At 45.4% G+C, this 16,295-nt stretch overlaps 1 protein-coding gene across 2 annotated transcripts; it reads right to left on the bottom strand.

The window, feature by feature from the left end:
- Positions 1 to 8,299: 8,299 nt before the first annotated feature.
- LOC142572025 (TIMELESS-interacting protein) lies at positions 8,300 to 16,291 on the bottom strand. 2 transcript variants are annotated; one of them, XM_075680821.1, is made up of 6 exons: positions 15,936 to 16,291; positions 15,742 to 15,863; positions 11,544 to 11,619; positions 11,339 to 11,461; positions 10,414 to 10,623; positions 8,300 to 9,297 (listed from the first exon to the last, which is right to left on the bottom strand). In XM_075680821.1, the coding sequence occupies exons 1-6, from the start codon at positions 15,996 to 15,998 to the stop codon at positions 8,911 to 8,913; spliced, it is 981 nt and encodes a 326-aa protein (XP_075536936.1). In that variant the 5' UTR covers positions 15,999 to 16,291; the 3' UTR covers positions 8,300 to 8,910. The 2 variants fall into 2 exon arrangements, with proteins under 2 accessions (XP_075536936.1, XP_075536937.1); XM_075680822.1 differs by lacking the exons at positions 15,742 to 15,863; positions 15,936 to 16,291 and adding an exon at positions 12,049 to 13,521.
- Between the last annotated feature and the right edge of the window lie 4 nt (positions 16,292 to 16,295).

Here is a 16,295-nt window from a genome sequence, read left to right on the forward strand (position 1 = left end):
CGCTCTTTCATCCTTCGTTGTGCTCGTTCGTTCGGTTACGCTGAGGGACGCCGACGCTCGCAGCAGGAACGGGAACCTAACAGCCGTTTCGCCGGAACGGCTAAGCACCGATTGCGATAGCAAATCATTAGACAGACGACAGACAGACAGACAGACGAAGTAAGAATGTTGGGCGTAACCTGAAGAGACAGAAGAGAGTGGTGTGGATCGGAGAGCAAATGGGGATAGCCACTATTCCAGTCTAATTAACAGAAAGACTTGGAGGACACTTAAGCTTCGCTTTTAACAGTGGAATGTGATAGCATTCAAAGATTCCTAACTGCTTTTCACGCTTGCCGTCAACTGCAGCTTGTGTAACCGTAATGTTTACCGGGAAACACTGGCTGCGAGCGCTACGCACGAAGGCGAGCTTACTGGTAGGAACGCGGCGGCCTCTTGCATGGCCGATCTCCTGTTACTGTTTCGTACATTTAATATTCCAGTCTGAGAAGATCCAACATAAAAGGTAGGTTCTTTCGTGTTTTTTTTTACATTACATTTGTTTGTGGGCTGTCATTCTCAAAATTCCGAGGAATAACTGCAAGGAATGAAAGACAAGGTATGAGCAACTTTGGTGACAAAAGAGTGGCTGGGTATGCGTGCTTAGAAATAATTTTTGCTGAAAGGACGCTGGACGCCGATTTTTCTGCGACACGGGGCCCTTAACGCTGTCGCGTTAAATTGTACGTAGAATCTCCTCAGGGAGTTACATGAATGATGCGTAAGCATTTCGTAACGACGTAGTATTGAGTGGTCGTGCTCTGGTGTTTGGTACAATTACGAGAGCGGCCTTGAAAGAATCGTGAAACGGCGAAGCGCAGTTTCAACACCGAAGTGTTAAAGGGCAATTCTGGTGATTTTTCGATGTTCACCAAACTTCATAACATTTTTTAATATACGTTCTCTTTTAGGCTCTGATTATCTGTGCCATACAATATGGCTGCAAGTCATTTAGTTTTTCTGAAAATGAATTTTAAAGATTGGTTGCGTTCCTGACTCATGACTTTCTTCTGGCCACCCTGTGCTAGTGATGTCAGAGACTACACCACCACTGTAGCTGAAATCATCGCTGAAAACGCCCCTCTCTAGTTCGGAAAATCTGTAAAAGCTCCCTGTGTCGTCAGGAGACATCATCAGCTTCGCTTCTTTGGCGTTAGCGCCACGTGTACTGCGTGTTCAGCACGCGTTCTGCATGTTTACATTATGGTAGTGTAGGATCTGACGTCATCGACTCGTGACGTCACACGAAGCAGCTACCCGTTTTGGTTTGGGTATCCCGTTTATTGGTTATATAAGATTACGGCTGAATTTCTAAGCAAATTGAACTACCCTACCGGTGACAGGTCGGTAAATGCCATCTGAAAATGACAATATCCTAATATGGTTAAAGAAGCGCCGGAGTTGCCCTTTTAGTGAGACCTGCACGTGACGACGTAGAAGAGGCGAGTAGAAGCAATGTTCACTCGTGTTATAGAGAGCCCGCAGCGGATGTGGACGTGGGGTGAAATGACGAAGGAGATGTAATAAATGAAGTAAATGTACGCTGATTTCCCTGGAACGTCGGTACCGGGAGGTGTCGGCATGCGGCGTCGTTCCTCTTGTTTGTTGCGCTTCTCAGCGTGTTGCTGTAGTTCCCCGCTCTGCATAGCGTCGTTCATTTGTTTCTGGCGTAATCTGTATTCACGCCGATACTCTGCATTCCTGCGTTTCCGTTCTTCTTCACTAAGCGGCTATGGTCGCCTTGGCGCCATTGCGGTAAATGCGACACCACTGCGGCGGCACGAACTGCTGCGGAAAGTGGCGCAATGTGAAATTATGAGGCAAGCAAACGACGATGCAGGTGGCGGCGCCAGGTGCGCTGATGCCGTTCCGATCCGAAGCCACGCCTACTCCACAGTTCTGGTGCGTGCCTGACCAATGCCTTTGCCTGACTGTACGCGCCACGTGGTCACAGAGACGCACTCGTGCCACTGCTCGTGCGATCGTCGTCGTCTTCTTCCACAGCTGACTGGCTATATCTTGAAAGCGATAGTGTTACGCGAAGGAGGGGCGGTCGCATAGTTTTCTAGTTGGGTAACCATAGAAATGCTTACGCATTTAAAATGGAGCTGGGCAGGCCATGTAATGCGTAAGATAGACAACAGGTGGATTATTACAGTTACAGAACGGGTTCCAATAGAAGGGAAGTGCAGTCGAGGACGACCGAAAACTAGGTGGGGTGATGAAATTGGAATCAGTTGGCGCAGGACAGAGGTAATTGGAGATCGCAGGGAGAGGCCTTCGTGCTGCAGAGGACATAAAATGGGATGATGATGATGATGTACGAAGTAAGGGTAGTAGTTTTATCGGCCGTATAAACTTGTGAACATTCGCTTACTAAAATGACAACCATGGTGTCACGCACGCACAAAAAATCGTGAACACATCTCACTCTGCGACCGCGGTCACTCGCTGTCAGAACGGTGGCGTGAGGAAGAGCGAAAGCATTCGTGCTGAATCTCGCTTCAACGCGAACTAAGCGGCGAGAACACAGCGCACACGAAACCATCAGCCTTCAGCGCGCCTAGACTCTGTAACCATCGCAGATCGCTTTCAAAATAGGATTCGCGCGGTCGCGCTCGGTCGCCATCCCCTCCCCCCAATACGCAGCCGCCTACATCAGCAACGCAGATAAGTATACGCTCGTTACAACAGATCCGCGTACAACAGGCTTTCGGATATAGCGGACGATCTTTCAGCCTTAGTTTCAGCCTTAGCGCTCGTCCTGTCTGCTCCTTTCTGTGTCCGTGTTCACTTCGCGCTACAAGCCAAGATCATGTTACCGTATCAACTCGCCCAACTGTCTATCCTTTAGCCTTAGTTTGTTCGTCCAATTTTATTAATGCAACGGAATTCCTATAACGGTCCTCGCTACAACGGACGAAATGAGCGGCAATTTCTTAAATCGAGCGCATACTTTTGCCGTGTCGACACGGGCTGACTTGCGAGGGTCAGCCGACGATCGCGGCTCAATAGAGGTTTAGCTTGTCCAGCATTCGGGTAAACGCAGAAGTGTATTCTACTTCGCTGCTGGTGTAAATTTCCGGCATTGGCGTAATTGTGTTGCAGCCAAAGATTTACACCCGCAGCAATGTAATACACTTGGTTACTGCAATATTAGCTGTTTTTGTCTGTTTGAGCTCTGCGCCACCAGGTGGCTGCACCATGCAGGCCACTCCCGTTTACGCCTCCGCCCCAGCGGTAGGGTGGCGGTAGAGTTACTGTATAGGTGGCGGAGGCGTATGCCCGTGCCCGTCCGCCTGGCAAGGCGTAAGCGCGCAGTCTTCTTTCGCGCGGGAGACACGGAGAGGGGGAGGCAAGGGAGAGGGGAGTTCTGCTACGGCGGCTGCTGCTTGCGACGCGCCCGCCGTATCTTAAAAGCGATCTGCGATGTCAACAAAGTGCACGCCCACAAATCGATCTGCGATGTGGACAAAGCGCACCCAGCGCCGGTAGCTTCGTATGCGCTGTGCAGTCGACGTTTAGTTCGCACTGAAGCGAGACAGCACGATCGTCAATTCGCTCGCTGCTGCTGCCGCCCTTATAGTGCTTAATTTGCTATCGCAATCGATGCTTCACCTTTCGGGCGGAACTGCGACTTTTTTGTTTTTTTTTTTACGTTAGATGTTCATCAATCACTATTTGCAATAAGGTGTTAGACATCGCGACGAAGGTTTCGGAAGTGAGGCGTTTCGGGTATGACGGACTTCGGATAAGACGGACGTTAGTCGGATCATCAGGGTCCGTTGTAACGAGAGTCGACTGTATGGTCCTAAAGGCATGTTTCCCTTGGGAGTGTTGGTCTAGGCTAGCACTTCTTGCTGTGGTAGTGAATGATTGTCCAGTATATAAAAGACTGAGCACATCATTTGCCTATTGATACTATAGTGGTACGTCGCATTACTAGGCAAAAACTTGGGAGCTGCGGTGGGAAATTATCAAAGTTCTGTCGATTGTACTGGAGCCCTGTAGGATATATATATATATATATATTGGAAAGTACCGGGCTCGCCACGTTGAATAAAGGAAATGCGGACAAGACAGATGACGATTATCGTTGTGTGGCAAATATACACCCCAAAGCGTGCAACTGTTTTTAGCGTGTAGGAGCCGCGAAAACGTCCGAAAAATCGGACAGTTCGAAAAAAATGAATGCACGTCTTTTATTGCCGTTAAGAGCTCAAGTCGCAACAGGCACATCCGAAACAGCTCCGAAGGCCTGCCAGTACACTTATTAAACATATCGGTGCTCGTACTGTGACAGGAGATTGCGGGTGCGCGGGTGTATAATTAAGGAGTACATACTGTGTCCCGTGACAATTGTCTCTTCCCATGCTCATGCTTCACCGCAATACTATTGCGTATGCTTCACAGCGTATCATTGCTCTATTGAGGCGAAGCTGGCTTTCGGGAGCCAGCATTATGCGACGCACCGTGCTTTCCGAGCTTCGAAGCCAATCGCGAGGACCACAAAGGCGGAGTCGGTGCTATTGTTGACAGCGGCGAATTTGTTCAATGAAAAACACGGCACAGAACGGCAAGAAGCTTAATAGCGAAAAAAATGCGTTAAAGACGACTGGGCATTCCTTGTCACTGATTCGAGCTTGATTACCATCACAGTGAAATGTTATGCGAGCCACTATTAGGTGAAATCGCCTGCCAGAATTTTTGGGGGTTGTTTTTAAGTAGTGAAGGTACATCGTGAGAGTAGTATCTTTCTTTAGCCTCTCTTAAAGATGAGCAGTAAACTTTCAAAAATGAGCTATATTTATCCCATTCCACGGGTGAGTTTGTACGCTTTGCAGTTGCGTATAGTCTTTTCTTCTTGTTTCTTAGCCGTCGAAGGTACTTGGTGAACCAAGGGTTCTGTCTATCGTCTGTTATTCTGATTTGGGGGATATATGCTCCCACTAAAGCACACAGCTTTTCTTTAAACAGAAGCCAGTTTTCGTTGACTGACCAAGCATAAAACGAAGCTAAAAAGGTGCCAGAAAGAAATGTCTCAAGTTCTTTGTTAATATTGCCATAGTCACGGATGGTTTTGTTTGAGACACGTGTAAATTTCAAGGGGATGTTAATAGTAAGTTGTAGTAGCTTGTGATCGCTGAAACCGTCTAAGCAAACAACTTCACCAACTGTTTCTGGGGCGTTAGTGAAAACTAAATCTAAAATGTTAGTAACATGGGTGGGCTGGGTAATTATTTGGAATAAATTGAAATCTAACATTAAAGAAATGAACTCCATTGATGTATGACAAGAGGATGATAGGTTATTCCAGTCGATTAAAGGAAAATTAAAGTCTCCAAAAACATAGACGATATCAGCTTGACAGAGCTCAAGAGCTTTAGAAATACAATTGCGCAATTCGACAAGAAAGTACTGGTTTGTATCGGGAGGACGATAACAACATCCTATCAGTAGCTTGTTTCTGTAGGTTTGACATTCAGCCCATACTATCTCAATACCGGAATCTACATTAATAACTTGTGAGGTAACTGCTCTCTTGATACCAAGGAGTATGCCACCACCTCTCTTTTCAGTGCGATCACACCTTAAAATGTTATATGTGCTATCATGTGGAAATATTTCATTATGTTATTTCAGGGTGTAGCCATGTTTCAGTAAGAAGAATATCTGAACTGCAATCATCAAGGAATGAGGCAATATCGTCACATTTAGGCAACAGACTTCGGATATTTGTGAAAGATATTGATAATGATGGTGCGATGACAGGTGGCTTTGACTTCCTGCGGTTCACATCATGCAGTGTGGTTTGCTGCTGTTGCTACTACAAGCTAACCCGCAGAACATATAAACCCCCACACAAGTCACTACCTAGAGAGCAGGAGCGATTCCTCCGAGCTCTACAGGTTAATACATTCCCCCACCCAACCAGAAATCACCTCATAGCCCCTACACAATTCTCTCCACAATGCCATTTCTGCGCAGAGCCCAGGCCCCTCAGGCACATAGTAAGGGGTTACAGAGCGGCACCATTAAAGGGAAGCTGAAAGGTTTTCAAGAAAAAATGAGTTAAGAGCTGTACGTCATGGTTTTCAACCCTCCGAATTCGAATATTGCATCGAAATTGAGCCAAAGAAGTGCAAACAGATTTTATTTCGACGAAAAGTGCAGCAGCAGACTCTGGGCCGCTTGCGCACTTCGTTTCCGCCTGTGATTGGTCGGGCGCCTCGTGACGTCAACAATGGTGCTCGTCTGGACCGACCGCTGCCGCTACACGTGAAGCACGGTGCAAGGTAGTTTGGTGCTGCTTTGCCGAGACGGTAATGGAAAATTTCGAGAGCTTGCGTTTCTCTTGGGAATTCGGCGTTAAGTCCAAACCCCATGAGAGCGATTTTGCGTGTGACGGCGACAGCTTCGAGCGACAAAACGGGCCGCCGCTTGTACAGATCGCTTGGTGTTGTCGCACGATCGCTCGTTTCTAGAAATCTAGAACTCGTCGCTCGAAAGTGTTATGAGCGACTAGCCAATAACGCGAAGCCGGAACTGGATGTACATAACTCAAATACTACTGATTGTCGCATGGAATGAGCAAAGTATTGAATTTTACACGTGGAAGAATAAGAACCTTGTGCAAGACCTTCAGAAATATTTTGTGCTCTTTTTTAGAGTAAAATACATCAACTTAAATTATTAAGCACGCGTCGCGCTAGTTTCAGCGCATATATTGCTGCCCTCATACCAGGAAGCCATCGCTCAAAGCCGTCGCTCGCATGGAGTTCGGCTTGTAGGCAACCAGTGAACCCAAAAGCCATCTCCATCGCCTCGCTTGTTGCTGTCGCATGCAAGATCGCTTGTATGGGGTTTATACTTTGCTCCCTACATGTACGAGCCGATTGCAAAGAGCCAGCTTCTCCAGGATGCAAAAATGCTGGTGCAAGCAGCGCTTTCGACGCGAGTGAAGCCGAAGTGTTAGCATCTCCTTGTGTTTGAAATGTTCTTTGGTGAGTATGTTTCTGGTAAGCTGCACTCGGCGATCCAGTGAGTTCGTTTCCGGGCAAACAAATGTAGTGTTATCATCCTGCATGCCTCCTCGTAGAACGTAAGCGGTGATGCGATCTTCAGCATTTGTGCGCTGCCCCAAAGCTGTCGGCAATCTACACAGACGGTTTAAATTCGGGAAAACTTTACCGCCTCTTGTAGCACGTGTAGTGTAGAACCTTCATCAGCGCGCCGTCCGCACGCTACTCGTAACCGGCGAATTACGTCGGCTACGTGAGATGGTCGGTTTATCTATGTGCGCGAGAGAAGGGGGTGCGCAGCGTGCTGGTGTGAGCCGGCTTTCCAACACATGCAAACTTTACACTTGCACTGCGTTATGGTAGCTGCATGCAGGCTGTTTCACAACACACGTGCGAATAAAAAATTTGCGGCGCTTGGCGACGAAACCTGCGTCAAAGGTGGGAGACAGACATGTACCTTCCGTTCAGTGTGCTACACGAAGGAGAACCTAAAGCACGCATTACTGATAAACTCTGGTAGTAATCGGCGTCACGGAAGTGGTTAGAGCACAGCAGTTTTGTTCTTGAGCGTTTAAAATTCTTTCGCTTTACAGCAGCTTCCCACTTAGCTGAAAGCTTTGTGTCTTGCAGGAAGTAATGGAAGAAAACATCGTCACGGCCACTGGTTTTCATGCAATCGTAGGCTGCACAAAACACCGGCGTTGTCGGCCTACCATTTCAATTGATGGTGTGCACGTTAACTACCACTCTACATAGACACAAACAAAGGAATGCAGGGTCAAGCGAAGCAGCTTATGACAGCACGCACGCAGAAACAATCACGGTGAGGCACAGCCGCGGAGACGGCGAAGGAACAGAACACCAGTGCTGACGTCACGATGCCACAGTTTCCGGTCTCCTATCGCATCGTCAGCATCAGCAGCAGCGCGCGGCGCTCGACAGAGGGCGGAGCGACAGTGCAATTTTAACCGATGATTACATCGCTCCTAAGTGAAAAATCCACCCCAAAATTTTACCTGCATGGTTTATACGCTTCCCGCATGCGTATATGAGCATCTTCTTGAATTCGACAGACTCTTCAGTTTCCCTTTAAATCCTCCAAACCCTTACCACACCAACGAGTTTTGGGAGAGAGCCTTGGTTAGCTTCGACCTCGAGGATCAGCAATGGTTGATTGTGAGGCCCCAGGACGCGGCCCAAGCTCAAGGCATTCGGGAATGAGAACGCCTCTACAAAGCTGCAGTTACCTAATAAAAATGTTTATTCTCTCTCTCTTTCAATGTTATTTGCTGTAAATGGAAACAAAAATTAAAGAAATACACTCCTCACTTTGCTTCACAACATAAATTGAACAGGTGAAAACTATATAATAGCAACTTTAATTTACAGTTACAACTTTACTAAAATCAACATCCAGCCTGGCTACTCATGACAAAAGGCAATGTCCAAAAAGCAATGTTGCTATGAAACTGACATAAGCCATCTAAAAAAACATCTGTACATGGGGGAAGGGTAGTATCTGAAATACTAGCGCCTGCTGCTTTGTGCAAACCTACCTCCGGGATTTTAGTGTAACAGGCAGTGCTTCAAAAACATCTGAGTCACCAAGCAACAATGAAAGATAGGTCAAACGACAGTACTTGCTGCAGAAAATTTAACACAAAGTAACTCACCATGATGCCAAATGTTACTTGTCACTAGAAGCAATTACAATCCCATCACAAGCGCAGTCATTCCTTAGAAAAAAATCCTCAGCTCTCTTCTAAAAATTCTCACCTCCGAAAGGCAGCTAGGAGCTCCAAACAACACAGAATTCTTTGCATCATAAAAGCGAGGTTCACTCTCCACTTCATTCACTACTGTCATTAACAACTGGTGCAACTTTCAACACTGTTGTTGTTGCACTGTGTCCTTCACAGTCTTTTGGGTGCCTTTCAATGGTCTCTTGAGTGTTAGCCTGCTCTCCTCTACTTGAAACACTGTCTGAACCCAATGCGATGGCTGCCTCTGATATGCCATGGTCTTCACGCTCCTCAGGTTGGTGATGGATGGTGTCCTCCTGCATATCAGTCTCCTGCTCACCCTTTGCAACACTGTCTAAAGCCGATATGAAGTCTGCTTCCTCTGTATCCATATCTCTTGACAGCAGCTCCTGCTGTGCCAGCCTCAAACGTCGACGTTCTAGTGCCTGTTGCCTACTCCTCTCCATGCGTTCACGTAACTCCTCAGTTATGTCCTGGAACAGAAAGGTGTACGCGGATGAGCCTTTGATGGTAACTAATGGCAGCATCACAAAACAATGCAAATGATTCAAGTAAGCCAGACAACACCTGTTGACAAAGGAGAAAATAGTATACCTACCAACCTGTGAACTCTAAAATTAGTAAAAATCCAGCAGACACGAAATCGGGGTGGGGGGTGGGGTGGAGGGGGAGAGGAGAGTAGCACTCATTTTGTTTAAAGCTTGCCCTGAGCACACGCCTCCTCTGGGATATGTACGTAGTTTATTAATGATGATTTACCTTTAGACAAAGCGCACTTAAGCAACAGATATGTCGGAACAGCAAAGACTGACAAAAAAGCCTTTGTCTCTAGAGCACACTCACTTTGTCAAGGAATTTGATGCTGCTGACTTGTCTGTATAAACTTATTCATGTGTAACATATCAATTTTGCCTGCTTTAGACGTACTACTAGATGCAGTTTACATAATTGTGATATCACTTTCATTGGTGAGTTACAGAGTTGTAAACTTGTTAGTTTCGTTTTCTGAAAATTTTCTATTTTGGCCACTTAATAAAAAATTGACAACCTAAATCGAAAAGTCGTAAACAACAGTCACTAGATTTAAAGTTTTTCTTTTAAATGGAACAAACTTTGCCAATTTTGGTGCAGTGGTTGCTGAGAAAAACAAATTTTCGTTTTACATGTATTTAGATTTTCATTACATGTATTTATTTAGCACCTGAGCTAAAGCTTCCTCTTAAGTTATATCTATTTGACCCACACAGAAGTCCCATCTCACTCAAAAGGCACAACCAATGCTTAAAGGGCTGAATTGCAGACAATGAGCTCATACAAGAAACATGTTTACTGAATGGGCTGCCTTTTTTAATGTGTTTTGAATTCCTTTTTCCATGTGTATATTGTTTAAATAGCCTTGAGAAGCACAGCGCCATGAGATGGCAGCACTGGCCCCCTTTTCAAAATTATTGGAACAATAATTACACTATAAATGGTTGCCAGCTGCTAGTAGTGCTATTTCCAAAAACTACTCTACTGCAGCAGCCTGAGAGAGAGAGGGGGTTTTATTTGAGAAAAAGGGAAACAAGGAGCGCCTCAAAGCACTTTACCTTGGGCTCCTGAGACAAGCGTGGCGTTGCTGGGAGTACTTGTTGGCTGGTTGATTGTGGACCCTCAGCAAGCAGTGATGAAAAGGGGTCCTCGAACGGTGGCTGTTCTTCATCTTTTTCTTCCACTATTCCATCATCTAGGTTTTCGCCAAACTGAAGCTGTTCACCAACATCACCTTCCAAGCCCATCCGTAACTTGCGCATGTATGTCTGTCACAGAATAGCACAACCACACTGTCACGCAGCGACATTATCAAGCAGTCCAGAAACACCAGTTTATAATGCTCTAGAAAGCTTTTTCACTGGCAAAAATGACACAAAAGAAATGCTGCATGTATAAGAGATCATACAATAACCAAACCAAAGTGTCGGTGCCATACTTTGGCACTTTTCAGACAAGCATTGACGTAAGGCCTTGTTGGTGAGGTAAGACATACCTAAGATTGTTTAAGAGTGTTGACGACGAGGCCAAGCGAGTGGATACAAGCAAGCACTGTGTGTGTGTGTACAAGTGCTTGTGTGTGTCCACTTGCTTATTGTCATCATCAATGCACTTCAACAATCTTAAATACTTTTTCAGACCTTACAAATATATCTTTAAAAATAGCATCTTTAATTTAGCTGGGAGTTCACATTCATTTCTCTATAATGAGCTTGGATATTACTCAAAAGCTGCATGTCTGCTAAGGGATAACTTCTTTTACAAACAACTTATCTCTTTAATATTGTCATTCAGGAAAAAAAAAGAGATAAAGCAGACATAAATTGCAGTTTTAAATTAGATTATGTGCAAAACTCTGGCATAATAAAAAATAATTCTCAAATTTTATTGCTTTTTTTTTCAAAAAAAACATGATGGTTATAGGAATAGGAGAGAGGATGTCTCCTAGGGTAAATTTAGCCAATTCTATGCATAAGCACAAACCTGGACTTCCCGCTTCATGCCCAGTCGTTCCAAATTACTGAACAAGTTGTCGGAGTCCATCTGAGGAAAAAGGCGGTGGCCCCAGTGCTCGAGCAGCGACAATGCTGTGTCTAAGTCGTGGAGCTGGAACAATCGTGCATAGTTAATTAAATGTGTTACTTTAGCAGGTGCCAGGAACATTCACAGCACTCTGCTGTTACATCACCTCGTGGCCTTTTCCGCGCCAGTGCACATTCTTGGACATTCGCAAGAGTTCAGGTATCCCTTTGGAGCCAGCAAGCCTGCAATAGAATGCGAACGTTCACTTAGTCACAGAAGCTGCGCTGCGACAGGAACGAAGGTGGGGGGGTTACAGTCCTAAAGGAATTCTGCGAGATGTCCTGATATGCTGCACATACTGGCGACCAAGCAGGCTGGCAGTGCTATTTGTTATGGTGCTTTTCCTCCCAACCATGTTGATGAAATAGTTGTGGTTACTGGCCAAGTCAAGGTGAAGAAACACAAGTGATGTTTTGAAGCCCGTACAGGTTTCTTGGTGTCAACAATGAACCTAAGGCTCCGAAATGCCTGTTTCTTCACCTTGACTTAGTCAGTGACCACAACACAATTTTATCATCATGTTACCTGACCAGACACATTTTCGTCAAACTCTGGACTACACCCTCCCAGCATGTTTTTGGCAATGTATTGCCAAGAACATGATTGCTCACCTTGTCTTAGTAGCACCAACATTTTGTATAGGCATAGAAATCAAACCCCGAGGGAAATTGTGGAAGCACACTGGATTGAAAAACAAAAAGAAAAATGCATCAGCCATCCTTCTGTTTCATTGTCGGATAAAGAAAATTCACTTCTATCATCACATCTTTAACGCATTTTATTGCAAGTGGTTGTTTCATGCACCTTGCTGTTTTTATGTTGACCGGGTGGCTTTGGTCCACGTCTTTTTATCAGAGAGAGAGAGAAGTTTAATGATACGAAATGCCGAGAGGTCGGCCTGAGGTATATTCCTCTAACCAGCTACTCGGCATTGGGGGAGGGGAAGAGGGAAAGAAAGAGGAAAGAAAGAGGCGCATGATGGGTGACGATGACGATAGAAGGAAGATGTAGAACATATGGCAAGCAATTTGGCATGCTCAAAGTATGCAATCCAGGCCCGTAATTTTTAAAAAGTTCAGTAATGCCTGGATGGCCTTGAAACTCATTTGAGCATCTGGCCAAGGGCCTAAAATAACGTCCTCCGACAACGGTGCACTGTCGAGATGCGTAAGGTCGTTGTCCAACCTTTCACGCTCTTCCACATACTTAGGGCAGTCACAAAGCACATGACCTATAGTCTCAGTCACATTGCACACCTCACAGTGTGGAGACTCAGTGCGTCGCATGAGGTGCACATATCCGCGCGTAAACGCTACCCCCAGCCTTAGTCTGTGCAGAAGACTGGCACAGCTGCGTTGAATTTTCGGTGGTAGCCTAAAATTCATGGTAGGGTCCAGTCTCTGGAGTCATCTGTGGTGATTATCCGGGTTGTCCCAGTGCTTTGCTGTCAATTTTCGGATGACACTGGAGAGGAGACAGTTGACGTCTGCTCTTGAAAAAGGAATTGAAAGCAGTGACTCTCGTTCTTCAAGTGCTTTCTTCGCTTCGGCGTTGGCCAGTTTGTTGCCCTGTATACCACAGTGACTGGGAATCCACTGAAATGTGATGTGGTGGCCGTTTTCTTGCGCTGAAGTGCAGAGCTCGGCAGTTTGAAGAGCCAACACTCTGTAATCGCTTTCTTTCAACACCACTCTAAGTAGTTGAAGAGCCGATTTTGCGTCACTGAAGACTGTCCATATTTGAGGAGGCTGTCGCGAAATATATTGAACGGCCTCTCTGATTGCCACTAGCTCCGTAGATGCTGTAGTCGTCTTGTTATACAGACGAAACCGTTGAATGACTTGATGCGCAGGCACGACGAAAGCCGCATCAGACGCATACGACGAGACCGATCCGTCTGTATACACGCTCACCGGGGAGTCATATTCTTTCGACATATATTCAAGTGTTGAATGTCTGAGGCCGACGGTAGGTATTCGCGACTTTTTAGAAATTCCGGGAATAGATAGACGTACCGGTATTTTGGACACGTACCGGTATTTTGGACTTTACCCATTCGAGGCATACATGGAAGGTCAGCCGGGGCAAAGTATGCTGGTATGGCACATTCTTGGCATTTAACGGCTTTTGAAAAAGTGGAGTCCGGCCGTATATCGGGTAGTGTTGATAAGGGATGGCGTCCATGACGGCACAGCAGCCGCAGGAATACTCGAAGAGGTTCGCATTGTAGATATGCAGAAGTGGTTATCAGAAGTGTTATATGTACTATAGACGTGCTCTCTTGACTTGACAGTGCAGATCTGTGTGTATTATATGCGCTATAAGCGTGCTTTGTTGACTAGATCGCGCAGATCTGTGGGTATTTAAGCAGGTGGTTCTTCAAAAATAAAACCAGTTGTTAGAAAGCGCTCGTCCTTGTGTTTCTTCTGTTCTTCGTCCCTGTTTGCGCACAAAAAGCTTTAAGATGAATCTGTTCCAACTAGGCCGACTCGCAGTTAGGCTTTTCTTTGCTGCACTCTGACAAGATTTAGCCCCAGCTGTCAGTGCTTTCACCGCTAGGGCGTTCTGAGGAAGACAAGGACAAAGAAACTGCTGCCTATGCTGGCAGGGATGTATAGAGAGCAACTCAAGTTCTTCCTTCAGTTTTCCAAAATTTTTTTGGTGCAATGTGCAGCCATTTCTCTTTGTCTCCTGTTTATAGGACAACAGGGCCAAAAGCAGACAGTAAATTAGCATGAAATTTGGCCAAAATGCAGATCAGTCTTTGCAGATGAAGTGTAAAACTTCGAACACTTCCTTCTGCATCCTCATAACCCTCGCAAGTTTCCTCCTCCAGGCAAGATTTTTTTTTTTGCTGCACTGGAACAAGATTTAGCCTCAGCTGTCAGTGTTCCAGACATCCTTCCGATTCTTTTCTTGTCTGAGGGGTTGCTCAGAGCAAATAAACTCCAGAGTTGGAAGGATGCCCAGCTCATGCAGAACCTCCTTGAAGCCTTTGTAGCATTTGTTGAGCCACAGTATGGCTACAGAAGTGACCAGCTTCACAACAGTGTGTGAATTCAGCTGAGCACTGGTGGAAACTGGAGAATTAGCTGGTGCTGGCTCAGTTAGGGTTAGTGCTCGCTTGCTCTTGTTAAATGAAAGCTCACCATCTGGGCAAAACTTGTGGGTGTGACCCTCATTCATTTGGGCATGAATGACAAGATTGAGTCCCCTACAGATACTATGCTTGAATTTGAATAATTTTTGCAGTATTGTGGATGGAGATGCCTTGATTTTTTTACGTATGAAAACAGAATACAGAAGCGTAATTTTGCAACCAAAGTCTAAAATAATAATAAAAAAAGAGATGAATACAATTTTTTTTACAAGCATCTACCCTTCAGTGGGGGTGCAAATGATGGAAAGTTCATGAAAAAGTGGCCCTTAAGCTCGCATGTTTTCTATGTGCCTTCTCATCTTTCCACCTTCCAAGATTACCAAGGATTAGGTTTCTAACGTAATCTTTGTAGGGTTTCTCCATACACCGATACCAATGGTGCCAGCATGTGGCAAGCATGCCTCCTGCCCTTTTATGATGTCACCATGATGCAGTGAATGGCTAACAAATGTTAAGAAAGATTCTACAAGTTATAGCTCTATTGCACAGGCAGCTTCAATCCTCACTGAAGCCTGATTGAAGCAAAAAGTATGACACAGCATAGCGGCATCAAAGTCAAGTGCACTTGAAACAACACAGCAGTGCCTGAACTGCATTGATTGAGGCACAGGGAAAGTGTCTATGTGACAGGGTGCTTGACAATTTACTTAACTGCCTACCAACAGCCAAGAGTTCTTAATATAAGCAAACAACATGTGCATTAACACGTAAGTATAACAGTTAGCATATAGATGTTAACAAAGAGATGCAAAGAAAATTGAAGTTAGCGTAGAAGTACATGCGCTTTGAATCACAGCACCTTTGTCACACGATGTGTACAAAACATCGTGGTTACAAATAAATAGAAAATGTTATCAGTCAAATTGGCTTGTAAATCGATGCAGGCACGTCATAGGGCATGGACGCTCTCCAGTGTGGTTGAGTCAATGCTGATGAATATCTGGACGCAGAATAGGCATGTACTAATATCACGCTTGGTGCTTCGATCACGCTGCAACGCAAGAATATTACATACAGACATGTGGCGCAAACACAGCACGCAGGACGACGATGTTTCTGCACTGGTTTCACATTGGTTGCGCATGACTGCTTCGTTTATGATGACTTACAAAAAAGAAAAAAAAGCATAGTGGAATAACTTCACCTATCCTTGTTGAGTTTAGGGCGAGGATTTGTAACGACGCGCTTCTTCACAGGAGGTTTAACATTTTGTCCTGTTTCTTCCTGTTCTGGTTCTGAACCATTGTCCGCTGCTCCTGCAGATTCCTGGAAAAAAAAATAAAAGGTAGGAAGCTCTTGTTGCAATATACTCTCATACAACGTTAGTAGCAGGCCAACCTCGGGAGCTCCGTCTCCGTTCTCAACATCGTCCAAGGGATAATCTTCCATCAAGTCATCCATAGCCCTTGTGTTTTTACTTTCACCACCTCGGCCACGAAATAACGGTACACAAAGCGTAAATTCACAGAACACTGCTCAAAGACACCAGTATAAACACCATAAATCCACAATTACTATGCGGGCAGCGATAACGTAGTTTTCGCGCGCTTTGTTGCTTATAAAGTATGGTGGATGGAGCCTTAGCACCTCTAGCTAGAAGCTCTACTTGAAACCAAGCATATGACCACTGCAGTTGCTTGCTAATATTTTAGTGTAAAACTCTGTGCTTGAAACCCAAGCCCCAAAAGCGTCGTTTGT

This window comes from Dermacentor variabilis, chromosome 2, assembly GCF_050947875.1.
Source record: "Dermacentor variabilis isolate Ectoservices chromosome 2, ASM5094787v1, whole genome shotgun sequence".
Classification (NCBI taxonomy): domain Eukaryota; kingdom Metazoa; phylum Arthropoda; class Arachnida; order Ixodida; family Ixodidae; genus Dermacentor; species Dermacentor variabilis.

Coding starts and splice junctions, on each gene's coding strand:
- LOC142572025 (XM_075680821.1), bottom strand. CDS start 15,998: ATGGATGACTTGATGGAAGATTATCCCTTGGACGATGTTGAGAACGGA. Junction 11,462..11,543: donor GGCGCGGAAAAGGCCACGAG/GTGATGTAACAG, acceptor CGATTGTTCCAG/CTCCACGACTTAGACACAGC. Junction 9,298..10,413: donor GCTTGTCTCAGGAGCCCAAG/GTAAAGTGCTTT, acceptor TTTCTGTTCCAG/GACATAACTGAGGAGTTACG.